General features: G+C 40.9%; 1 protein-coding gene across 2 annotated transcripts; it reads left to right on the forward strand.

The window, feature by feature from the left end:
• The first annotated feature begins 12,259 nt into the window (after nt 1-12,259).
• On the forward strand, nt 12,260-25,792 carry LOC118823791 (zinc finger protein 850-like). 2 transcript variants are annotated; one of them, XM_036593618.1, is made up of 3 exons: nt 12,260-12,465; nt 21,495-21,580; nt 21,790-25,792. In XM_036593618.1, exon 3 carries the CDS (start codon nt 21,866-21,868, stop codon nt 25,418-25,420), a length of 3,555 nt encoding a protein of 1,184 aa, XP_036449511.1. In that variant the 5' UTR covers nt 12,260-12,465; nt 21,495-21,580; nt 21,790-21,865; the 3' UTR covers nt 25,421-25,792. The 2 variants fall into 2 exon arrangements, with proteins under 2 accessions (XP_036449511.1, XP_036449503.1); XM_036593610.1 differs by lacking the exon at nt 21,495-21,580.
• Nucleotides 25,793-27,137: the final 1,345 nt, after the last annotated feature.

A 27,137-nucleotide genomic window follows, 5' to 3' on the forward strand; every position in this document is an offset into this window, starting at 1 on the left:
TCCAGGCAACACAACAACATTAATAACAGTAACAACATCAGCAACAACAGTAACAATTAGTGTTATTACCTGGAAATGTGGCACACTCCGAGATCCACTTTGCATGGCTGCACTTTCTAAGCTCCTCATGGCTGTGCAGATCCTGTGCTGGACACCACAGTACTGACAACTAAATCTGCACATTTTCATATGAAATGTGTAGTTATTATGTTTTAGAATTCCTCCTTAGTTTTTTTTAATGTCATCACCTGTTTCCTTATGAATTTTGGGTAACTTACAAAAGTACGGTATGGTGTTCCACAAGGCTCTCTTTTAGAACCTTGATTATTCACATTATATATGCTACCAATGGGTACCATCATCAGTAAACATGGCATCAATTTCCACTGCTACACTGATGACACACAATTGTATATATCGACCAAATCAGATGATAAACTTCAACTTAATAAAATTGAGCACTTCGTAAAAGACAAAATACTGGATGTTGAGTAACTTCCTCCTACTCAATGCAAACAAAACAGAGGTTCTTCTTCTTGGTTCAAAAGCTGCTAGAAACAAACTGTATAATTTAACGCTCAAACTTAATAGTTTCTTGGTTGCATTGGGTACATCCATAAAAAACCTTGGTGGCACGATTGATCCAGATCTGTCCTTTGATGCACATATAACCAATATTACTAGAATAGCTTTTCTGCATCTCCACACTATTGCTAAATTAAGAAATGCACTGTCTGTACAGGATGCAGAAAAACTATCCATCCATCCATCCATCATCTAAACTGCTTATCCTTCTGGGTCGCGGTGGGGTGCTGGAGCCTATCCCAGCTGTCATTGGGCGGAAGGCAGGATACACCCTGGACAGGTCGCCAGTCCATCGCAGGGCAGACAGACAGACATACACAGTCACACACTCACACCTAGGGGCAATTTAGCACGTCCAATCAGCCTGACTGCATGTCTTTGGACTGTGGGAGGAAACCGGAGTACCCGGAGGAAACCCACGCGGACACGGGGAGAACATACAAACTCCACACAGAAAGGACTCTGGTCACCCGTCCGGGAATCGAACCCAGGCCCTTCTTGCTGTGAGGCAACAGCGCTAGCAGAAAAACTAGTTCATGCATTTATTACCTCAAGGCTGGATCACTGTAATGTTCCAGCAAAAGCCTCAACAAGCTTCAGTTAGTCCAGAACACTGCAGCCAGAGTCCAGAGTTACAAGAACCAGAAAGTTTGACCGTATCAGCCCAGTTTTATCAAACCTACACTGGTTGCCAGTTAAATTCTGCATTAAGTACAAAATTCTTTTACTGACCCGTAAAGTTCTAAACGGCTTCGCCCCTCAGTACCTGAGTTAATTTATCTCTTATTGTGAACCATCATGCTGACTTAGATTACAAGGTGCTGGCTTACTGTTAGAACCTAGAATCAATAAAGTTACATCAGCAGGTAGAGCCTTTTCATACAAAGCCCCCCAGCTTTGGAATAATCCTCCAGTCAGTGTTTGAGACTCAGACACATCCTCAGCCTCAAGTCTAGGCTAAAAACTCACTTGTTTAGTCAAGCCTTTGGTAATTAGTTTTTCCCGTGAGATAAAAGGTGCAGATCTGGGAGTTCAAGGACATTGAGTATTGTGACTGGAGGTGGTAGTGCTTCCGTATTGCTGCTCTCATGCTTTCACTCAAATCTGTTGACGCTGGAGCGGAGAGGCGCTGACATCTCAGGGTGCCCTCATGACTGTTACCTTCTGGCTCTTCCTTTATTTAGGCTATAATAGCTTGGCCTGCCGGAGTCTCTGCTTCACTCTCTTAACACTGTATACTCTAATCAGCCTGTATTAACAGAACTAACTGCCTGTGTGTCTCTTTGCTGAGCTGAACAACTGCCCATCCTGCGTGATCTGATGCTGTTGCTTCATCTGCCTTGATCGGGTGCCCACTGCTAACTAGCCTTCTGGACCAGTCTGACCACCATGGAGCTTCCTGCTGAGCAACATTGCACAAACCTCACCTGCACGCCACTGACCCTCCTGATGATACTGCTGCATTTTTTTATCATAGACACTGCTACTCCTGCTTTTCCCCTTTTTCCGTATGTTACACTAATGATCAAATCTCATTCTCTGCTGTTATTGTTTGCTATCCAGTGTCAACCAGAGGAGAATGGCTTCCCCTTTTGAGCCTTGGTTCCTCTCAAGTTTTCTTCCTCTTGCTCATAGGAAGTTTTTCCTCGCCACTGTCACCATTGGTGACGCTCATGGGGGCTTGGACCCAATTTTTTTGTAAAGCTGCTTTGTGACAACACCTGTTGTAAAAAGCGCTATATAAATAAACTTTGACTTAACTTGATTAACTCCATGAGAAAGGTCTGCTGAGGCCTGCTTCCCAAACAGCTACTTTGGAAGACTGCAGAAAGTCAGCATTACTCTTTACAGCCAAGTGGGCTTTCTTGGTAATGCACACATTAAGTCTATGTGTCTGCAGGTCCAAAGAAGGCTAGAGATTTCAATTAGGCATATATTCCTTGACACATTTACCACAGAATTTCTCCTGATTGTCCCCATACATTCTTGTTATGAGATCACGGCTGGGCCCCCAAGACTACCTCCACCTGTCAGAGTGGTGACACTGTCTGTCTCTGGAAGTACATGTTGATGGTCATTTTACCTTTTGCCTTTTGCTCATCTCTGCCTGTCCAGCCTGACATTTGCCACTGTTCTCCCATTTAAAATGCCATATGTTTTCCTTTGAACCAGGCTACAGTTTCTTGGCCAACTCAGTTGCAAATACTCATTTAGCATTCCTTCTGACTACCTTCACTTTGGCTTGGGAGTCATGTGTGAAACTTAAATGTTGTCCTTGACTGCTTTATTTAGCTCTTCATGTTTTTTATCTTAGAATTTCAGATGTGTACTCAATAAATTGTTTCACCCTGTGGATTTCAGTTTTTCTCCATGCATTGTACAGGACCCATTATTCCAAGAAACACAGCACTGAACATGGAAGTTGACCTGTGGCTTTCTCTACGGGCTCTCTGAATGTTAAGGTCTCCCAGTGTGATCTCACGTTTCTGACCTTGTGTAACGATGGCCGTTGCAAGATTTTTCTCATTTTTCTCAGCTTCCTCTGGAACATTTTTCTTCCTTAACCAACTCTCCAATTTTGTTTTATTAACCTGTAAGGCCTCCAGATTCCATCAATCATTTCAAAGTTCATTTCTTCTGGGTAAAGGGATTCCTTTTTCCAACCTAATGGTATTCAGTTTTAGTCTTCAGCTGTATCATTTGATTAATGATATAATTAGTCTGAGTCAACAGATTTTAAGACATTTAGCTATTTTTATGTCCTTGTCTCATCGCTAGGCATAATGTTAACACCAGAAAATAAAACCAAAACATATCTTAATGTTTTATGTTTTTCTTCTTATCATCTCTTTTATTAGACATGATTAACCAGTTTTGTTTTTTTCTCTCAAAATAATGGGACAGTTATGACCCAGAAGTTGTCAAGGGGCCCTCTAGTGGCTGTTGGGCCCAAAGCGGGTGCTTATGTCACTTATTAGGTAGACCCTTCACTGGCTGTAGGATGTGGGTAAGCGTGTTTACTTAATACCATAAGGTATGACAAATTTAACCCCTTAAATCCCAGGCTTATTACATTCTAAGGCTTATTATTCAGTAAGTACAGTTATGTTAAGTTATGACAGTGCATTTTTCTCCTCTGTCTTGGATCCATTGCATATTTAATCATTAAAACAAATAGATGAATCTTTTCTGTGATGTAACATAAGGAAACATATGAACATAACAGTAAAAGCCTTCCTCACATTAAGATTTTTTTACTGATTTATTAAAATCTAGCACATTTGTGTCTAAATATAGTAGAGGTTGTAGAAAGACTGTGGACTGCAGTTGCTAATCACTGTGATATAAAGTGAAGTACTGTCAGTGTAACAGCAATGGCTGAAACCATATAAATCTCATGTTTGTTGTGCAATGTGTCATTCTAGAGAAACCAAATCAGAAATGGTAACAGTGGTGGTGACAGAAACCAGATGTCTCAAGAGTTTAATGCTTCTAAAAGTTACTTCAGAGGAAACTATTACATTAAATAGTTAACAATACATTGCCTGATAGCCTGATACATTGTTTTCCAATAGTTCTGAGATAAGTTTTTATCATAAAACATTTTTTTTAAAAATCAATTCATGTTAGAAAGGTACATGCAAGGTGTTGTCAGGAAAAATAGTTTTTTATCAAAAAAGTATTTTCTGATTTACCACTATTATGTGGTATATATATACTATTTATGTATAAAAACTCAGATGACACATGTAGGTTCACCATTTGCTTTGGATAGTAAATAAAATGGCTATATTTGTGTTGTAGACATTGCGGCCCCTGGTTCCATTCACCACCACTGTAAAGAAATTTGATCTGGCAAGTTTCTCTACAATGGACCATTTTACATTAAACCTCTCTGAATTACTATATTTACATCACAACAAATAAAATTATGCAGAAATTTGAAATTCAAAGGAATTCAACAGAAAGCTTGCTAATAACACCTTAGTTGTAGCGGTGGTGACAGATCAGCGTATGGCAATGAGCTAAAACTACTTTTAGCACTGTGTGTCAAAACAACCTGACCTTGAATGTCAGCAAAACAAGGGAGCTGTCAGAAGACCCTGGCAGACTGAGTGAGAGACATGGATATAGCTGCTGTGGAAATAGCTAGCAATCTGAATTTCATGGAGGCTTAAAAAACTGAAGATGTATCAGTTTTTAAAAATCTATTCATTGAGGAAAGTCAGCCTGTTCAGATGTTTACCAACTTCTTCAAATGGAATGCATGCTGACCACAAAGTACAGTTTTTTAAATGATCATCTCCTTTGTTGAAGGAAAATTGTTATCCAAAACCAACTGGCCTTCTGAGAAAAGGTCTTAACCAAAGTTAAAAAAAAAAAACAAGTCTTTGTACCTTAGAATTATATCTAGTTAATTGAAAATTGGAATCAACTAAACTAGACACACCAAGATTTGATTGCTGCCAGCCATGTTCTGTTGAAGTCCTGTTACAACTGCCATAAAGCTAGCACAGAATTCCACAATAAAAACAACATACAAACAGTGAATCATGGTGGTGGTAGTGCGATGACATGACAATGCTTTGCTGCTTCAGGAAACAAAATAAAGGTTTTTGACCAGCCTACTCAAAGTCCAGGCTGGGGGGCAGCCTTTGTAGTTGACTAAGGGGCAGTTACTTTTTCACGTAGATGATACAGGTGTTGCAAACCTTTTTTCCTGCAGTTAATGAAATGATCATTTAAACCTGTTTTGTGTTTTCTTATTGGTATGAGGATCTGAAACCATGTAGTGTGACCAATATGCAAAAAATGAGGAAATCACTGTATCTGCCTTGACTTGAATGTGCCTACAACTTGAACAAAATAGGTCCACATCTGGTTATAATTAAATGTTATCAATTGGAATAATATTCAGTTAAGTATAGTTAAAGTTGAGGCTTCATGAGTCAATAATTTCCTAAAAGGTCTAATCATTGCAAGGTCAAGATTTACACTTATACTAGAATCAAAGATCACACTAAGAAGTAAACATACAGGCAAGTGACAAACTAAAGAAAAAACCTGAGTCGACAGCCGTATTTTATGGCATGTAAAAAAGCTGAGCAGGCATTTTTTTGAGATGACAACATCAGAAAAAAGCAGAAAACATTACCAAAAAAAAATTTCACAGAAAGCTTTACAACTAAATATTACATTTTTTTTGTGGTGACCTTTTGTGGGTATTACGGCTTGGGTGAGATTTGCTTTCAGTTTTACAAAGAAATCTGCAGGGATATTTTTCCACACCTCCACAGTTCAGTCTTAGAAGTTGGTTGCATTTTCTGCTTCTCACCATCCAAGTGATCCCAAACACATTCAGTGATGCCGAACAGCAGTAGCTTCTTTTCTTCTTTTTTGTCTATTTCCTTTTCTCAGTAACGACTACTTGACAGCAACACATCCTTTCAGACCCACAGTGTTGAGTTGTCTACTCACAGTGGAAGGACGGACAGAAACACCTGTGGAGTCTTTCAGTTCTGAAGCAAAAGTTGAGCTTCTCAAGGATGAAAGCTGATTATCTCACGGTGACAATTTTGGTGGTCTAGGAGGTCTTGCTTTGAATGTTGTTTTGGAGTGCAATGAATTCCTGATTTTTTTTTTTCCTTATTTTCTTTATGCAAGTGCATCATCTTATACCTAATCTTTTAAAAAGTATGTCCTGAAAAATGAATAACATTTATTTTTTTATTTTTCTGTTTTAACAGGAAAATAAAAAAAAATAAAGTGTGGTCTCTGACAGTCACACTATCCTGTAGAAATGCCAAAAAAACTTTAATCTTAAAACTTTTACTCACATTTCCATGATGTCAGTGCTGAAGACTCCTTATAACACATAAATTAAACGATATTGTTCCCACATTGTTGGCACCCATTAAGGAAGTGGGGCTCCCCCACCTCCTATAGCCCAATTTAACCTGTGTATATACACAACTAATAATTAAGACAATTAGAAACAGGTGTTCAGTATTGTGGGGAGGCGGAGCAATGGGGGCCGCCACCAGCAAACCTGTCTTGACACAATGTGGTGACAGCTGCTGGCAGGTGATTCACATCAGCCTTGTACCTCTGTTGCCCGCCTTGTTTGTGCAATTGGCAAAATTGCGAGCCCACCTCACGCTTTTTTATATTCAGACTATATACACTCAGTCAATATACCTTATGATTCAGCCAAAAATCTAGTTGACAGAATCCCCCCCTTTACCCCACATGTATTCAAACAGGAAAGTTTGGTGTCTACAGTTTGCTTATTTAACTTTTGCTATGGTGCTTTGAGGGTAATGTAGATAACAAGTTATGGAAGCTAAAGGCATGGTTTAATCAAATCAAATACAAGAGGATTGCGGGCCACTGTTGGCCCACTGAAGGCAAAGCTGGCGGCTGACTGGCAAACAGTGGTGCACTAAATTTTTGCTCGTTGTCTCTGGGTGGTCCACTAGTGGTTAAGCAGAGGTTTAGGCAAAATGCTACTTTTCACCCCTCATTTTCCACCCACAATCCAACTCACTTAGTCCCTTATTTTCTTCCCTGCTTTCTTTCTTTATTTATCCTTTATAAAAGAATGTTTCCTGTCCTTTTGAAGATTCTCACTGGAAGCATCCCTGCTATGAGGATTCTTCCTTCTGTTAAAAAAGACAAATGACCAAGAGACTGGTCAGACACACAGACAGGGGAGGTTGGAGAACAGTCCACACAGTAGACAAGACATGGGGATGGACTGGCGCAGAACACGGACAGTGATGGGAACATAAACAAAAGACGGCACATGAACATGACAGGGTACAAGAACGGGACAGAGTAGATGATTGGGCGGCAACCCTGGGAGCTGGCTCAGCAGCAGAGGTGGACTGAGCACTGGAAGAGTACAGTAAGTCAACACTGGAATACAGTGGGGAGCTGGGACTGGAGGAGAAGCTTGGGAGGGCAGCCCTGGAGGAGCAGTCTTAAAAGCAGTTTTGGAAGCCAGCACGAAGGGCCAGCACCAGTGTTGCTTGAAGAACATTAACTGGAGTGGCCAGGAGGACCGGCACTGGAGCCCTGCGTGGAGCCAGCACTGAAATAGCTGGGCCTTCAGCTGCAAGGAAAAAGAAAAGAAGGACTGCTCTCCGGAACACTAGGCGGCACTATGGGACCTGGCGCTGGCTCGGTGATGCTTTCCAAGGCACATGGCAGAGACATTAGGAAAGAAAAACAAGGGAGAACAGACTATTGGCACTTTTCCACTGCATGGAACAGCTCAACTTGGCTCAACTCTATTTGCTTTTGGAACCAGCTATTTTGCTTCATTCAAAGTAGTTATCTTGAGAAAACATTCGTTGTGTTGTAATTTAAAAACTCGAGGTATCACGTAATGAAAATAATTGTTACCACATAAAAATGGAGTAAAAAACATGCAAATCTATGGCCCTTTAGGGTTTGGTAGTTTCTGTATCTGTTGACCATTGAATTTCTATCTTCGCCTGGAGCAGCTAATTAGAATGATGCATGGCTTCTGTTAGTGGTTCATCAGCTTTATAAGAGCGCAGAGCTGCTGCCTCAGAGCATTCAGTTCATCATACAAACAAGACAGCCGTAATGAAACTAGTACAGTGTCAGCAACAACAAAACATAATTTAATATCAGACATAGTAATTTTTTTTTTAATTCTTTAAATGTTTGTCTTAGTTATTTTTTCAAAATAAAAGCCTATGTGCATTTAAAAACTGTTTGAGGAAATTAAAAAAGAATTAGGCCTTGCATACAGGACAATAATGTGGGTGGTCCAAAGGTGGACATACAGTCAGCAGGGTGTTGACCTCATCAAGCCAGTGGACCAATGTATGCTTGTCACGTGGGATAAACTACTAAGCAAATCTACTGTAGGTTATTTGTCATGGGATTACTTTAAGGGGAACTCCACAGACTTTGCAAAATTACTTAATCATTCAACAAATCATTCAGAGTGGTTCAAAATTCAGAGTGGTGTGAAATGTGCCTTTCTGGAGAAATTTACTGAGTCAGAATTATTCACCATTATAGTACTAGGAACCAGACGTCTGATGCTTTTAACGGCATTAGACTTTTTAAGCTACATCCCATTAAGTTACTACACAAAACTGTTGCAAATGCGTTGCTTGATACCTGAATCATTGTTTTGTGATAGTTTTGTTTAAAACGTTTTGGCCTAAAATTTTTAATATACGCTATTACTCCAGGATTCATTTTGTGTTTACCATCAAAACCGCATCTCAACTGAGATCAATGCGCGCAAGCTAACATGCTTTTGTAGTTACTAGATTGTAGCTATAGCAATTCAACATGGCTAACGCAGGTGTTGTATCCGATTCAGTTCCCCGTCAAATTCACGTTCAAAAAGGGTTTGTACAGCAGCTGAATTCAGCCAATCAGCGACAAACAGTCCAAAAAGTATTTATCAGTACAACTGTTTACTGCTTACTCGAATTTAATAATATTTATTATGGAATCTCAACTATGCTGTGTTATCTTGGGTGAATTTATATTGGGGAACGGTGAAAACACTGTTCAGTCTTTCTTTTTTAACCTTTTCGTTTTCCGTAGTTCCAGTGTTGCTTGGTGTTGTTTTGTGTTCAGTGAATGCGCCGTGCTGAAGACCTGATTTGTCAAAGGGGACATGAATTTGAAGAAAAACTGATTCAGATATAACACCAGCAGCAGCTTTTGTTTTCTTACCTATTTTTGGAAGATGTGTGGAGGATAAGGTCTGTTTCCAAAATGTCGTTGAGCCAAATTGATTTGAACCAGAATACACAAATGACTTGCAGCAGCTTGAAGAAGAGAGAGCAAGAAAGGAAGAGAGAGAGAGAGAGAGAGAGAGAGAGAGAGAGAGAGAGGCTGAACCCATCGGCGCTGAAGCAGAAGAACCCAAACTACTTGCTACTCTGCTCACTTGTTTATGGGGCAGGACAGCGAGGTGCAACTGCGATCTGTCACAGCTCCTCTGATGAATAACGTTACTCACATAAGCTCTGAGTTTTGTTGACACCGCGTGACGCAACGCCGCCAACACGGAAGGTGTGCAAGGCGGAGATGTACATAAAGGCCGTTGTAAGAAGAAGATCTACCCAAAAAAACATGTTTAAACATTATCAGCATGACATATAAAACCTTATAAGACACATGGAAGTTCACTGGTCATTTTCGATAGCATTTTGGATAAATGGATGGTTGAATGATTAAGTAATTTTGCAAAATCGGTGGAGTTCCCCTTTAAACTGCTTTGAGCCAGGTGTGTTGTGATTTAGGCATGCAAGCTATAAGCTTCTTAGAACTTGTTAGCTACATCAGCCTCATAGATCACTAAAGATGTTACAGACACCAAACATGTTTTGGTTTTTCAACAACATTTGTATAAATTAGATTTTTGGCTGATACATTACTTTAAAAATGGATAACATGTTCTAAGAACAAAAATCTGGTGCATCTATGAGTGCATGCACATTCAGTGACACATTAAATCCTGGTAATTCACGGTAAAGCCTGGCAAATAATGATACAACTGAAATGTACATTCTGAATCTCGGACGTAACAATTTCTCTTCCGTAAGGAAAATTACAACAGCTTCTAGTTACAGTTTTATAATAACCTATCGTCTACGCAATAATTTACGTAAGAGCAGGTATGAGCGCCACTGACCCTCCCTTAAACAGGTTTCTCCACCCTCACAGCTACACGAAAAGCAGCGAGCTCTTGAGTGTTCTAACGAATCGGGTTACTTTGTCCAAATGGCCTACTGTAGCACATATTTATAGGCTGCTCTCTACATAAAACTGTAGGTAGGATACTTTGATAGCCTAAATCACCCTATCAGAAAATGCTACCAGCACTGAAATGTATAGGTAGGATTTTTGATAGCCTAAAATCTCCTTATCAGAAAATATTACCAACATAAAAAAATAATTACGATATTTTGATGACCTAAATCACCTCATAAGGACGTAAAACATTTGAAACACTAAGTTACTATGCTATACTAATGATATGCGCATGCTTGGTTGGACCGTTTGATGGGTACAGGGTTGGAATGTAGCAGAATACAAGTATTGGGAATACATATCCACAATACAGAAATGACCTGTATTCAGTCCAAGCTACATTTTGTAAAAACAGTATTCAGAATACTTACACACTACATTTAAAAAAATATGTACCATCTTTAAAAGAAATAACATTACTACTATTTTTTAAGTAACTATTCTAAAATCAGCACACAGCATGTAAAGATGTAGAGGAGGGCTACAAATGGCTTCTTTACAAACACTAAAGTTCCTTCTAAAGCCTGAGTAAACTGATAAATCACTGTAATGTAAAGCATGTTATTAATCTGAACCTTAGTAACCTCTTTTGAGGGATGACCGAACTGAGTAGTGGACAGTATCTCGAGTGATGAGCTTAGCTTTGGCATTGTACTGGACTTCTGCGGCAAGTTACTTACCTATCATTAACTGAAAATCACATAGCTACTCATTTTATAGTCAAATTTGCAAGGCTTTGTTATTGGGATATGGCGAATTGTTGGCTTGGGTCATGAAAGGGCAGTGGGATTATAGGAACAACAGCAGGCCTGGACTGAAGCAGGAGATGAGAGCCAAAATAACACTGAGAATTTTGTATTCATTTCTGAATTCATTTTAATAATTGAATTTTTCATGAGACATTATCAGAAGAATTGCGCAAACGAAACTGCATACCAGTTAACAGTGAGGAAATAAATAAATATTACAGCAGCATTTTCCCATGTACTTTATCAATATATACTCAAGATTCACTTTTTATTTATTGTAATGGAACACTTTACTGAAAACATTTACACACAGTGTATTCAGTATTCAGCCATCACTCCCTTTTCAGAGTATTTTGCCCAAGCCTGGATGGGTAGGACAAATTGTTAGAACACCAGCACAGGTAAATGGAGCGCACCCAGTCTTTAGTCTCAGTAGACTTAGGACTATTCTGGCACCAAGTAGGAATGTTTACAACAAATGTAGCAAATGTTATTATTATTTTTTATTTTTTTTATTTTTGGCTGCGGTGCCCAGAGAACTTCTAGAGAGGAGAATTCCAGCTCTGTAATGTCTTCCTGGTTTCTCTAACGCTAGAGGGCGCTCCCGAGCGAGTCCAAAAGGAATGGGTTAATGTGGAGCATTTGGGTAAAATCATAGTTTATAAATCCTTAAACACTTTTAAGATAAAAGAATGCATTTGTATCCTGAACACATAACAGCATAAAACATTTTAACACCGATGTTATATTTTTAAACGCTTTTGAAATCGAGTTATAGGAGTTTATAATGCACCTTATTTACGTACATGACGTCAGTGAGCACGAGCAGCCAATGAATCAGCCAATCAGCACTCGAAAAACCTGTTTGCTGTAGAAAAAAGGGAAACATACAGGCGAGTTTTCTTTATTTCACTAAAAAAAGCACAGATTAGAAACTATTTTAACTTTGCGTTTGTTGCCATTTAGCTCCATTTTTGCCCATTCATTGACTCGCGGGCGCCCTCTGCTGTTTTGCAGTCATGTTTTTGGTATAAGAGTGGCCTCATAAACCGGCTCTGGGAGTGTCACTTTAACCTTATTTTCACCCAGACCGTTTCCGTTGGGTGCTTTTATTTTGAAGTGCAGCCTGAGACGAAAACCCCGCTAAAGCTGCTGCTTGCCGACCCACAGCAAGGAAGCACGAGATAGCAGATAGGTTAGCATGCCTGTACTGAGTTACTGCTTCTCGCCTCGCTAACGGCGCTAGGCTGAAATGAGCAGCTGTTGAAGGAGCCTCGCCTGACAACACTGCGGCTCGGAGGCTGTAGTGATGGTCCAGGTAAGCTTTGTTCACTTTCTTAGCCGTGGGAAGCTGACCGAGCTGACCGTCTGGCTCTCTGGGTTCCTCGGCAGAGCAGAGAGGAGCGACGGAGCTCAGATTTGTGGCCGTCGTTCGAAGCTTTCGTCGAGGAGAAACATAGCATGACTTGGTTATTGAGTATTTTCCTCCACTGTGACACGAACACAGTGCGTTTTGGGGTCTGTACCGGAAAGCGGGGGTCTGCACCACGTTTGTTTTTCGCTGGCTGAAACTTCTGAGCGAAGTTTGACTGCTGGGTTCTCCCCTCAAGTTTGGTGTCAAGCGCTAATAGTTTTGAATCGCCCTCTACGCATGCGCTTTGTTTAACGACGTTAAAGTCTTTTTACACAGGTAATAATGACCAACTTTTACATTGTTAAGAGTGAGATTTCAGCAGGGTGGGCTGGTTCTGGGGTCGTTGGGAGGGGTGTGTGTATAGGGGTGGGTCGGGTGAGAAACTGAGCAGGGCTGCTAACACTGTGCACTGACCCAAAAAGCCAGGCGGTGATGTACATAGTAGGACAGTACGGTCTGTGTTAGTGCTGGGCGATGTGGCCTCAAATCAGTATCACGATTAATTTAATGTTTTATCTCGATTACGATTAATGAACGATTATTTTGTTTTGGGGGTTTTTTTGCTTGTTTTTTTGCCCTCATAGTTCACTGACAAGGTTTGTATTGTAAATATGCTCTGCATATCTTAATGTAAATCGTCTCAACAGCCAGATCGGAATTCATGTGACTTTTACGTCAATCCAACTCGACATTCGTCATAATTTCGCGCTGCTGAGACCTAATAAAAATTAGAAGAGATGTATCCAAAACACCTCAGTGTTTGAAGATATTTTGATAGAAATGGCTGAATGTGGCCGCAGGAGAACGAGGCTGCAGCGTCAAAGAACAGTTAAAAGTCTGAAAGCAGAGTTTAAAGAATCCAACGACACGAACCAAAGAAGTGACCACGCCCTTTTTGCGGCGAGCTTGAACACATTCTGGGTGATGAGCCCAGCTGTCAGTCAGTGAAGCTTCATGATGGCTCCTGTGATGCTGGCGAAGATGAAGCTGAAAGCTCTGGGAGCGACTGGCGTTCGTTCATAGTCATGATTGTTTACCTCTGGATGAGCCACGTGAAGCAACGTGACACGTTGTTCCTTTGCGAATGCGGGTTGGTTTAGGAGCTGATCTGTTCAGACTGATTTCGCATACAGATCACATTTAAAAGATATTGTGAACAGCTAAACAAAAAATTGGATTTTTTGAGAAGATCACCTGCTGTGTGAACATAGCCTTAGCTTCCATGTGGCAGAGTGGACATGGCGGAGTCACATGACTACACTCGCGGTAGTAAGTCTTAAGGGGACAGTACATGAAAACACAGAGTGGGGAAAGGATTAGCAGAATTTAAAAAATCGAAATAACATTGGTGAGAGATTCTGAACGTCGGTTTTGATTACTTCTCGATTAATCACCCAGCCCTAGTCTGTGTACAGCCTATTTTATGAAAACAGTTTAAAAACTGCATCTATTCCTCGCAATTCTGCTCATTCAAACAGAGTAAAGTTGGCATAGATGGACTTTGCTAAAAGTCGACTTTTTTCTCTGCTGTTTTGGTAGCCTACATGTTTCCCCTTGTATAGGGGAAGCGGATGCATTTGTGTGTGTTTAAAAACAGGCCAAGACAGAATATTTAGTGACCAGTGATCTCCACACTTGTGAGCAGAGCACCCTCCAATGCTAGCTTGAGTTCACAGATATACAAACCTAGATGCCGCGTTGGGTTCAGCCAGGCACGCATTTTGGGGCGGTCAGCATCGCTGCTGGACTACATTCAGTACCATTACAGAGTGGCAGTTTAAGAAAGATACTGTCTAAATTTTACTGTTTCAAGAATAATGCACTCAGAAAGTGGGATAGGATTATATAACAGAGGAAATGCAGTGATGTTTATGTGTAGATGTTTATGCATAGATATGGTCGTGTGGCTGGTGATGCACAGAGAACCTGTTGATGTGATTGTTTTTCAATGATGGTTAAAGCTATGTAGCTTGGTAAGTTAGCATTTCTTAATCTTTGTCGATTTTCATAATAGATTAACGTTAGCACCCTCTTACACGAACCTGAAGTTAGCTTCTTATTAGCCAGCTTCTTGTTCAGATTTTCCCGTTCCACCTTAAATGGTGCAGCAGTCACTTTCTGGTGCCTGAAGCTGCACCATTTAAGGTGGAACGGGAAAATCTGAACAAGAAGCTGGCGAATAGGAAGCCAACTTTAGCTTTGACCTTCTTACTGTGTTTTGGGGGGGTTGTTTTATTTTTCTGTGTATTAAGATTAGAAGTGATTCACACATTAATTGATTTGTTCATGTGTGTGAGATTATGTTTCTACCGAAACTCACGCTAAACTCGGTTTTTAACATCAGGTGCAGACCGAGTACTTCAGCACGATCACAGTTATTAAAGAAATAAAAGCTACCGAGAGCAGTCCATACAGCCTAGATTAATCTGTGTCTGAAGATTATAACAAAACAAATGTGGTGAAAATCGGTTGAGTAATAAGGAAGTTGAAGCCAATGTAATCCTGAGACTCATCGTCTCTCAATACATGTGAATTTGTTCACAAGCTGATCTTGACTGCTCCGACGCACAGACGTATCGCCTCAGATAGAGAACAACAGACAACGCGGCATCTAGGGATGTACATCTATGGGTTTGTTCGTAAGCATGGCAGTGTTCACTTGACTTAGGTCACATGGCATCAGCTGGTATCTGGTGTTGGTATTGGTGAATTTGTATGAGCACAGTATCAGCCCAATACCTGATAGCAGCATCGGTATCAATGCGTCCCTAACATCGATTCCGAGGACGAACTTTAAACTTTTATACAGAGAGATGGTCTGATATATCCCAGGCCTTGACATGTGCCATTGTTATAGGATAATCAACATTTTTTGCTTCATCTGTAAGTAATCAGAGTGTTTTTTCCTTAATCGGTGTGTAAATCAGTATAAAGCTAAAAGCAGTCCCCTAACTAAAGGTGCAGGTTTATAGGGAGTTTAAAGCTTGGTTAGTGTTATAATGACAAAGCCCTTTTTTTTGCAAGGGATGGACTGATCTGGGTACATTGGGCCAATGCGGCTATCCAGTTATGTTTTCATGTAATATCTGCCTATCTAGAATTGCAAAGTGTAGAAATTTGGAACTACAAATTGATGTAAAACAGATTTTTGAAAAAAATATTAAAATAAACAACTGTTTTTCATTCAGAGTAGTTATGAATGTAGGTGTGAATGAAGTAGTTCATTGTAGTGAAGGAAGCTCATATTTCTTTATAGTGGTGGTTTTTATATGATGATGATGATGATGATGATAATAATAATAGGGATTGATAAAAGTAGGGATGCATTGATACATAGTGAAAAGCATGGTGTACTTTTCCTTTTTTTGGTCCTTGCTGATACAGAGTCTGATACCATACTGAGTAACCTACTTAGAATGAAGTAGTTGTTGGTGTAAGTGAGTGCAATGTACATTAGCAGTGAAATCATTCAAATTTAGCTGATTTTAAATGATGTGCATTAGCTAGCTATGCTACATTAGTTACCTTGGATGAAGTAGCGCTGCAGTGGAGAGGAGAGTCTTGCTGCACATCAGAAAAACGCTTCTGTACAGCTGTAAGTAAAGTATGTTTAATAGTTTTGATCCTCATCTGTCAGCAGGAATTGCATCCGAGGAGCTCACTCATGGTGTTTTATGTCTGAAGCCTTTTGTTTGGCTGGTTGAGCTGTAGCTACTCACACTGTACGAACAAGCTCTGTCCATGAACAGTTTCAAGTAAGCCTATGCATGGTAGGACAGTACGGTGTGTCTACAGTTTATAAATCAATAATCAAGTTCATACCTCGCTATTCTGTTCAGTCAAACAGAGTAAAGTTGGACAGACTTGGGCAGGAAATGTCAGTTATTTTTCTTTCCTTTTAGTTTTTCCGGCCAACGTGTTTCCAGCTGTATTGGGGAAGTGGTTGTGATTGTGTTTAAAAACAGTCTAAAAGCACACAGTGTGGGTCTGGCGGGAATATACCAAGGTGGAAGGTTAAAAGTGACCGATGGCTTTGTGTTCGACTGACACTGAGCCACTCACACTTCTCTGGGTGAGCAGAGCCTTCTTTCCTGCGTTTGTTCATTAGCATGGCAGTGTACACTTGGCTTACATAACACGGTATCAGGTAGGGGTGGGAATCTCTAGGCACCTCACGATTCGATTTGATTACGTTTCAGAGGGCTGCGATGCGATTATAAAACGATTATCGATGCATCTCGATGCATCTTTTTTCTCTATACAGGATTTCTATCTTCCTACTGTTCGAGGGCTTTGTAGTTTTAAAGCAAAGTGTTTGTAATGATCCATAATGTACATGCATTATGGATCGTTACAAATACTTTGCTTTAAATATCTAAAATATCTTTTATTAATAAATCAAATGGAAGTGATGTGGCAAGTGAACTAGAAGGCTCTCATTCAAAGAAGCTGCTGCCACTCATCTGCGATAAAATGCGCTGTTACTCTGAAATAAGATCCAGTGGTAATGGGTGTCCACGCAGTACGTTACAGCCATCCTTCCCGTTTTCTTCAGTGATTTTATAACTTCGGTCTCATTGTAGAGAGTGTACTGGACACTGAATCTCGGCTCCAAAGTGTGCAGCATAGCGCAAAAGCCCTGGTTCTCAATGACTGAGAACAGACAGCAGGTCACATAGTACCGAAGTCTGGCCTCACCAGTAGCGAACGAAAAAACAGAGATTAAGACGAACATTTGGAGGACTTATTCGCATTTATAAGCAGCGCGGTTGGTTAAATCTGCAATGAGAGACTGTCTTTCTCTAAAAAGTTGCGAAAATGAACTCGCTTCTCTTTCGATATTTCCCGTTCCACCTTAGATGGTGCAGCAGTTACATTCGGCGCCTAAGGCAGAATTTAAGGTGGAACAGGAAAATTAGAACGAGAAGACGCTGAGACATTTTACAAGAAACTCTTCTAGTTTTGAAGAAAAGTTTTCTGGCGGAGATGGGAGGAAAGCGGCTATAGGCGAAGCTTAAAGCAGAGCGAAGTAAGTCTGCACTCTCATTTATATTTTTAGCCCACACCAGGACATTAATACATACTAAGACATACTGGGCATAAATGTTGTGGCTCCCGAGGTGGTTTGACTTGGTTGAAAGGCAAAATGGCTCTTCTGATCATTTGTGTTGTGACTCCTGATCTAACCTGGCTTTTAATGCAGAGGGAGCTGGTCGGATTTCTCACTCATCCAGTTGTGTTTTTGTTATGTGCCGCCAGAGACTGTCTGGGCGCTGCACTTACCCACTTCCAGTTCCGCCTTTTGCGTTCCGTCAACATTACGTTATAAATTAAATATTTAGAAAATCGATTTTTGACGTTTATGAATCGATTCAGAATCGTTCATGTCCGCATCGCGATGCATCTAAGAATCGAGTTTTTCCCACACCCCTAGTATCAGGTAGTATCGGGATGTTGGTATCGGTGAATTTTTATGAGTGTAAGTACAAGTAAATGAGAAGGGTATCAGCTCAATACGCAATACCAGTATCAGTATTGATGCATCCCTAATAGGGACTATTTTGCCGTCCAACACCATGCAAGTTCTTTTTTGCAATAAATAAAATAAAATTTAAAAAAATAAATTAAAAAAATGTTTTAGGCCCAAACTTTTTCAAAATAATCATAAACCAATGTCTCAGGCATCAGGCAGCGTAGTCATAACCTACCTCATAACAAACATTGCTCTGAAGCTGCTTTTAGAAGCGTTAAACTCTTGAGGTGACTGGTTCTTTTCACCACCACTGTGGACACTTCTGACTCTAAGAGCCTATTTACGCTTTGCGTTAACATGTCTTTTGTCTCCATATTGTATCTGGATAAACTTTGGCCGGATTATGTTTACACTTGCCACTAAAATGTGTTTCCACTGTGACCAGATGAGATCTAATTGCAGTTTTCCTGTTTAGAAAGCAAATCCATTTTACTATTGCTTACTCTTTTCCCCATTATGATACAAGTCGACAAGCATGACCAAGTCACTTTCATTAGCCTTGAGTGCATGAAGGCGCTTGGTTAAGGGATATATCCAGCCTCATGTAGCCTCTTTCCATCTTTCATTTCTTGTTTATCCCCTCACGTTTGTCAGCACTCAGCAAATGCATTTCTGCTCATGTAATTGTATATAGATAATGCTTGCAATTGATAAATAGTCAAGGTCTGTCTCTGACCCCCTCCAAATGTGTTTTGAGTGATCAGATCATAATCTGATCATCTCGGTTCACGACCAAGTTCAGGGTGTGACCTGCACATCGTGCTAAAACCTATCCATGTTTTCAGCCAAAATCAGGAAATGTAAACTTGACACTGGTGAGTAGTGATAAATTGCTCAAGTGATGAGAATATTGACATTATTGCACACAAACTAGCTGCAATCTTAAAATGGAAGATATGACTTTTAATAATAATAAATTTGTTCAGACAGTCTCTATGTATGTTCAGGAGTCCAACAGTCCTGATAGGCCAGCATGTTGCATGTGTTGGTAAATGGAACTGAGTAGTCTAATGGCCTGTGGTAAGAAGCTTTTGCTGAGTTTGGCAGTCTTGCACCTCATACTGCGGTAGCGTTTGCCAGAGAGCAGAAGGCTGAACACAGAAGTGGGGTTCTGACGACTTTCTCTGCTGTCCTCACCACTCTCTGGAGGGACTTCTGGTCTGCCGCAGTGCAGCTGCCATTCCATACTGGGAGACTGCTGGTCAGGATGTTTTCTATATTGCCTCTGTAGAAAGTTGTGAGGATAGGAGGGGGAAGCTTTGCTCTTCTCACCCGTCGCAGGAAGTGAAGATGCTGCTGTGCTTTTCTGACAAGGGAGGTGGTGTGTGTAGTCCATGTCAGGTCGTCCATGGTGTACACTCCCAAAAACTTGGTGCTTCTTACTGACTCCACAGCGTTATCATGGATTGTAAGTGGAGTGTGTACCATATGCTTCGTCCTGAAGTCGACAGTAGTTTCCATTGTCTTGTTGACATTCAGTGACAGGTTGTTATTGTCACATCAGATGACAAGTTGGTTCATTTCCTCTCTGTAGGCAGAGTCATTGTCGTTGCTGATAAGGCCCACAACTGTTATATCGTCTGCAAAATTGATAATGTGGTTTGAGTTGGCACAACAGTCATGAGTCATCAGAGTGAACAACAGAGACCTCAGCACACAGCCATGGGGAACTCCACTGTTCATGATGATGGTTTTAGGTGTTTATTCCAACTTGTACCGTCTGGGGTCTGTTTGTGAGGAAGTTCAGTAACCAGTTGCACAGTGGGGTGTCAATGCCTAATGGGCCAAGCTTTCTTACCAAGTGCTTGGGGATGACTGAAGGCAGAGCTGAAGTCAATGAGGAGCATCCGAACATCTAATTTTCCAGAAGGGCCAGACTCTGGTGAAATGCTGCTGATATGGCCTCATCAGTGGCGGGTGGTATTCAAACTGGAGTAGGTTGAGTGCTGTCAGGAGTCTGGATGTCATGTGGTCTTTGACCAGCCTTTCAAAGCACTTCATGATGGGAGTGAGTGCTATAGAGTGGTAGTCATTGAGTGTTGATGCTGGTGACTTCTTTGGCAGTGGTACGACAGTAGTGGCCTTGAAGCATGAGGGAACGGTGGCTTGGCTCAGGGAGGTGTTATAGATGTCTGTGAGGATGTGTACCTGTTGGTACATACCCTGGGATGTTGTCAAGACCTGCAGCTGAGTTGAGTTGTCCATGTGTAGGGTCCTCCGGACTTCACCTGGTTTTAGACAGAGTACTTCATCATCCAGGCTGAGAGGGGCTTTCATTACTGTGGTAATGTTCTTTTCCTCAAACAGGGTGATGGGGGGGACCTGTAGTCTATGATGGACTGGATTCCTTGCTATAAGCGCCTGGGGTCTTTTGAGTCAGTGAAGTGACTCTGGATTTTCTGACCCTCAGCACGTTTTGCTGCTCTCACGCTCTGGTTCAAGTTGGCTCTAGCAGATCTAAGAGCGAGTTTGTTTCCAGACTTGAAGGCAGCATTAAGGTGCTCTCAGAAGCGCATGTACCTCTCTGGTGAGCCAGGGTTTGTGGTTGGCACGTGTGACGATATTCTTGATGAGGGTTACATCTTCCACACAGTTAGATATGAATCCCATCATAGACTCAGCATACTCCCCAGAATGATGTCTTGGTTGACAGTGGCATCCTCTCTGAACACATTCCAGTCAGTGCATTCAAAACAGTCCCAAAGTGCTGAAACTGCTCTCCCTGCCTAGGGGGGCCTCCTCTGAAAGCCTTCATCCTCCACCATAGGCAGCAGGCACATGTCTGTGACAGTCATGTTCAAAATGCTGTCTGTGAACTCGGCTCCAAACTAAAATGAATATATCTGCTGTGTTGGATTTGTGCATTTTATTTTATGCATCACTGAGGGTAGTTGGGTATGTATGTGATTGGTGCATGATTGTGTGTGTGTGTGTGTGTTCAAGGCTATCATAATAATATCATGAATGAAGCTTAGGCTTACACCACTTGCCATATTTTCTTTTTTTGTGATTATGATTTTGAGCAAAGCTAAGCTAACTTACGTAACTAGCCACCCTTGATTTACGTTCTTAACTAGCCATTAGATATAGCCATAATTATCATGCATTCCTTACTAGGCTTTGTCTCAACTGGTAGTCATTTTGATTTACATGAATTGCTAATGTTGCCTTATGTCAGTTCTGCTCTGTGGATTGGATGCATGGACTGGATGCTTTCTGCTGAGATGTTGAAACATTGATGTTGTGCTGTTGCGGTAGGCTAGTTCAGTTTTACAACAGACACACTGTACAAAAATTTTGTTTTTTCCTGTTTAAAATGATCCCAACTTTGGACATTTTCTGTCATTTTCTCTGGACTGCCTCTTGTTCCCTCCTCACTATCTCTTTCTTCATTTTGCAGTCCGTTCCATCAGATCATGTCTTCATACCACTTGCCCACAGCATAAGTGTGTTGTGCGACAGTAATAATCATCCACGAGGAACACAGTGGGTTGTATATTGTTATATGGATTAAACGAAGCTTCGATGCAAAGAATTTGCATTAATGATTTTCAGTGAGTTTCTCAAGGAATCGTTTCCATTATATTTAATGTTTCTTGATTTTCACAGTAAATGTTCTTAATGACTCAAAATTTTGGACATGATGGCTGTTTTGCTGATTTGCCTTGTTGATTTCACTTTGTTTTCTTTTGTAGGTCATCTACAAAAATGGTGGCAACCGAGTGAACAACACTGGCAGGCATCAGCATTGCCTTGCACTGGCATCCTAAAATGCTTGGACTTCGAGAAACAAAATCTGTTGGAACTCCTTCCAGTAAAACATACAGTTGTGTGGCATGCTCTGCCACGTTTAAAGGTTTATCATCTCTCTTGGTACATCAGACTTCTCATGCCAGTGAGATCTCTGACCATAGAGTGACTACGTTGCCTACTTGCAGTCACTGTGGCAGCTTATTTGCAAGTCCAGAACTTCTTCAGAAGCATCACTGTATGGTATTACCCCCTCCTGTCACTCAAGATGTATATGTGTGTGATCATGGGGAAGAGTTTCATGAACTTGGTGCCATCCAGGAGCATAAAAAGTTACATGAAATACAGATGAAGCCACAATCGGACGAGACAAGTAATAAAACCTCTGAAGGTAATGAAACTTTGGAACTTGTCGAAACTTCTGAACTTGCTCAGAAGGACTGTAGCCAACCTGTTCCAGATGAAGTTCCCTCTAATGAGAACTCACCTTCTCATTGCACTGATGAGTCACTTCATCAGAACACACAGACTGCTTCAGAGGAGTGCTTGTCTACTTCAGATTCTCCTTCTGTTCATAATGCCGTATCACAGGTACATCATGATGAAGGGTCAGAGCCATCTGACTTAACCTCCCCTCTGGCACTCACAGAAGCACAAGGCCAGTCCTTTGGGATTGAACTTGAGAAATTAGAATCTGAGAATACATGTGTTTCTGACAGCAAGGAAACAGTAAATGAATGTCAAAAATCAAGGAATAAGAAACCACTGCTAAAAATGCTTACATTGTACATGAATAGTAGACAGTCAACCCAGAAGCAATCGGAGCAAAGCAAGAGGACCCTACCCACACGGAGAGTTTCACCAAGGGCACCAGTGCAGGCTCCAGCAGTAATGTCAGCATCAAGCTCTGGATATTTCATTAATAATGTCAGGCAAAAGGTCGCTAAATATGGCCCCAATAGAGTGGGTTTCAGACAGTCAGGCAACTTGCTTAATGTCAAGCCTGTCAAGAAAAAAAAAAAGAGGAGGATTGTATCTACGACAAAGACTCTGTATCCTGTGGTTGCAATTGAGGCCTGTCAACAGCTTGTTAGAGAAAACATTGAGGGGAAGCATCAGTGCGGTCTCTGCCGGAGAGTTTTTCAAGACATGGACAGCTTGATAATGCATCATGCCTTGCACAAGAAAGAAAGAGTCAAATTTTGCCGCCGTTGCCGACAGTATGTGCTAAGTGTCATTTCCGTTCCACATAACCACATCTGTGCTAGCTCTAATGTTGGATTTTCCAGACATTTTACATTGCTAACGTCAAACAGTCCTACAACGCAGCACTCTCAGAAGTTATTCCACTGTACAATGTGCAATCGGAGCTATACACGAAGGCACAGTCTTAACAAACACAATTGTCAGTGGATAGCCTTTCTTAAGAGCTCTGCTTTTGGAGCCCAAAAAAATGACATGGTCAGCAATTTTGAGCAAGGTTCTAATGCAGAAAAACAACTAATGTCAGTACAACAAGATTCATCATGTCAGGTAAATGTTGGTGTGAACACAGAGGGCCTTAAACTGGTAAAGACTGAGGAGCTCAATACTGATTCTTCGTTGGAGGGAAAATATCAGACAGGGTTATTGGCAAAACGCTTCTCTCGAAATGCTGTTCCTACAACTGCCCAAGATAAAATGAGTCGAGGAAGCAACGCTGAAACAGGTGAATCATTAGGAGGGAGCCAGTGTACTGTGCCTTTGGATGATGCTGAAATAGATGTGATGGATGTTGATGAAGAAAAACATGATGATTTGATGGAGGCACCCAAGGACAGCTCTGATGAGGTTGTTGTCTTAGAACCCACCATAAAGTGTCCAACCAGTTCAACACTGTCAAGTAAAGATTTTCAGGTGCAAATTTCTGCTAGTGGTGTAAAACGTTTTTTGTGTAATAGCTGTCAGAAAAGCTATTCCCGACGTTTCACCCTGAAGCGGCACCTTGAGATTTGTGGAGCAAGAAATTTAATGGGGCAACATTCTTTTGGACAGGCTAATATCATTGTGCTAAAGAAAAAGTTTCCATGTCCCAATTGTGGAGTGTCATTTACCCGCAAAGACAGTATGAACATGCACCGAAAGAGGTGCCAGTCAGTGAGAGGTGCAAGCACTCTGGAGGTGAATAAGTTGTCTGAGAAGAAAAACCAAGCCTCCCAGGAAAACACATTTGTGTTGCCCCCAGTTTCTAAGAACCAAGTAAGACAAGAGAGCAGTAACAATAATTCTGGAAGTGGAAACTGGGGGATTATGTCATTACCATCTGTGCTTCCCAGAAAAGTGACTTGTGAGTGCGGTGCTGCTTTCACTTGCCCCAGGTTTCTGTTTGAGCATCTGCAAATGCATGCGATGGAGTCCTACATTTGTTCCCATTGTGGTGAGAATTTGCAGTCTTGGGCTGATTTTCAAGCACACCAAAAATTCCATGCACAAACATCAGGGCAGAAAAATGAGCAGAAAGTGTCGCAACCACAGCAACCTCAGCTTCAGCAGGTGCCACGTTTTCAATCGTCAGCGCAAAATCAGAAAAACCGGTCTCAAGATCTGTTGAAATCACATTTAAATCACAGACACATGTGCCACAGATGTACAAAGGTCTTCAGAGCACGCAAGTCTTTGCTGAGACACCTGAGGTTGAGTTGCAGAGGAGATATTGCAGGTCAAAACAAGCACTCTTGTTCTCGCTGTGGTATGACCTTCCAAAGTCCATTAGCTCATAAGGTTCACATTCAGGGCAACACTTGTACACCTTCTTTCAAACCTGTCCGCTGCCCAGTGTGTGTCCGTTGGTTCAGTTGCATGGATGGACTCAAAAGACACTTGGTCTCGCACAGCCAACAAAAGGTTTTGACGTGCCAGATCTGTGAGCATAAGTGCTCAAGCTACGAAGATCTTGAGGAGCATAAAAGGAGGGTCCATGGCACAAAGGAAGCTGCTGAGTCACCTACTATTCAGTCTGCACATGTTTCACAAAGCAACCCATCAAATGCCTTTCAGTGCCAGATGTGTCAACGCAGTTACTCAAAACTCCAGTCCCTGAAGGATCATCTAAGGAAAGTCCATCGACCGCAAGGTCTAAACCCAGGCAGCGTTGGTGTTTTAGAGCCCAAAGCTGGTGGACTTCAGTCATCAAAAGGAACTCTACAGCAAAGCCATTCCAATCCATTTCAGTGTCACATCTGTTCACGGAGCTACACTGCCTTGCGGTCCTTGAGGAACCATAGAAGGCGAGTCCACTGCATCCGAGGTGGTCTTGAGATGTTCAGGGAAATCGTTCGTCAAAGCCAGGGCAACCCATATAGGTGTCAAAGTTGCCATCGGAGTTATCGAGACACAAGATCCTTAAAGAACCACAGAAGGAGGGTGCACTGTATTTTGGGGGATGTGCCAGAGTCTGCAAAAGTGGTTTCTACAGATGTGAAACAGTCAGAGGTTAAGTCGGTGCCTCTTGATGTCACTTTATCTCTAAGTACGGCTCCTGAGACTGCAGTACAAAAAGTGAGCAACGAAGATCAATTAAACACATTGCTAGATTGACTCACACTTGAAGAAGATAAAATTAATAAGGATAAAATTAGTTCTCAGTTCAGTGCTAGGTAAAGGGGAATCCTGCTGAATTTTAACATTTCCCCATAATTTCATTATTAAGATGTTTACAATTAAGACATTTACAATTACACATTTGCAACAGAGATGTCTCTAAACTTACATTGTGTAGCTTTAACATTGCTGCATGTAAAAATAAATCATGATGTGGTCATTTTGGATAGTTAATAAAGTGGGTGAATTTGCTTTGAGGAGATCATGACCCCCATCACTGTAAAGAAATCTAAATCAGTAAGTTGCTCACTGAGTGCGTTTACACGCACTCAATAATCCAGTAACGGCAGAAAATCAGATTTTGTCAGTAGTCCGATCAATGTGTTTACATGCACTTGAGTAATCAGATAATGAGGAAACTGGGTCCACATGAGTCAGGCAGTCATCGGATCTGCTTTGCAACCAGCCAATAAACTTGCAGAAGAAGATGTGACATAAACGTAATGTAAAATTCAAACTTTATGCAGCAGTAAAACATCTCACCACTTTAAAACAATGAACATACATCATCTAGAAGATGAATATTTAAATCCTTCATTCTGTCAAGCATGTAGTTGGTTTTATTGTGGTTGTGTTTTGCTGGCATCTTCTGGCAACACTGCTTGCTTATTTCTGGTACTGCCGTCTGTACACATGCGCAGGCTAAGAAATGTGAAAGAAATCAGAGTAAGAGTATACATGCACTGAGCAATCTGATTACTGAGCTAAAATCCAGCTCACTTTATTGGATTTCCTAATCGGATTTCTAGACCTTACTCCAATCTAAAAAATCAGAGAATGCTGTTTACATGATTATTTGAATAATTAGAAAATAATTTATAGTCATTTGAAAATAATTTGTTTTCAAATAAAAAAAAAAGTATCTACATTGTGAATAAAGTTTTTTTTCATTTTGGTGCATTGTCTATATCGGACACAGTTTTAATGGAAACATGGTTTGAAGTATTTCTTGCTTTATACATATTGTATCAATAAATACTGTAGTATTCTTCCTTTCTTTGTCTTCAGTTTTATTAAGTATTAAAATATTTAAATGCATGCTTAGTAGATGCTGCAAGTGGCTCAGTAACTGAGGAAATACCTACATGAAAAAATGCACTTGTTAGGGATTTTCCTCCTGTTCCTTTATGATCCCACCGTCACCTAACTGAACCTGCGGGGAGTGTATCGGAACAAATGGCCGCAGAAGCATCAGCGTTCAGAGATGCACTCAGTTTAATGTAGGTCTGAATAGCCTTTTTATAGGTGAGTGGTTAAAGAAGGCATTCATGATTGACAGAGAAAGATAAGAAAAGTCATACAAGGTTCAAACATTTATAGACCAGAGGAAGTTGCAGTTGAGTAGGTCACAACTGCCAGAAAGGGTACAGACATCTTCCCCTTATTGCAACACTTGAAGGCGAGAGCATGTCGTGCTGAGAGATGCAGTGTTTCACTCTGCATTTATATATAGTTTAAACATTGTTGTGCTCAGAAGCCAGCTAGTTTTCCAGAAACGAATCCTCCACTAATTCTTTTTGAAAATGCTTTTCTTTTCGACTTTTTAATGAGATAGTAGTAAGCGCTCAGCCTTATGCTATGTGTACTCTGATACATTGCTTTGAACTTAATGCGTTTAAGTTAATAAACAAACTAGAACTAGACCTACTTGTTA

The sequence above is a fragment of the Colossoma macropomum genome, unplaced genomic scaffold (genome assembly GCF_904425465.1).
Source record: "Colossoma macropomum unplaced genomic scaffold, Colossoma_macropomum, whole genome shotgun sequence".
NCBI lineage: Eukaryota > Metazoa > Chordata > Actinopteri > Characiformes > Serrasalmidae > Colossoma > Colossoma macropomum.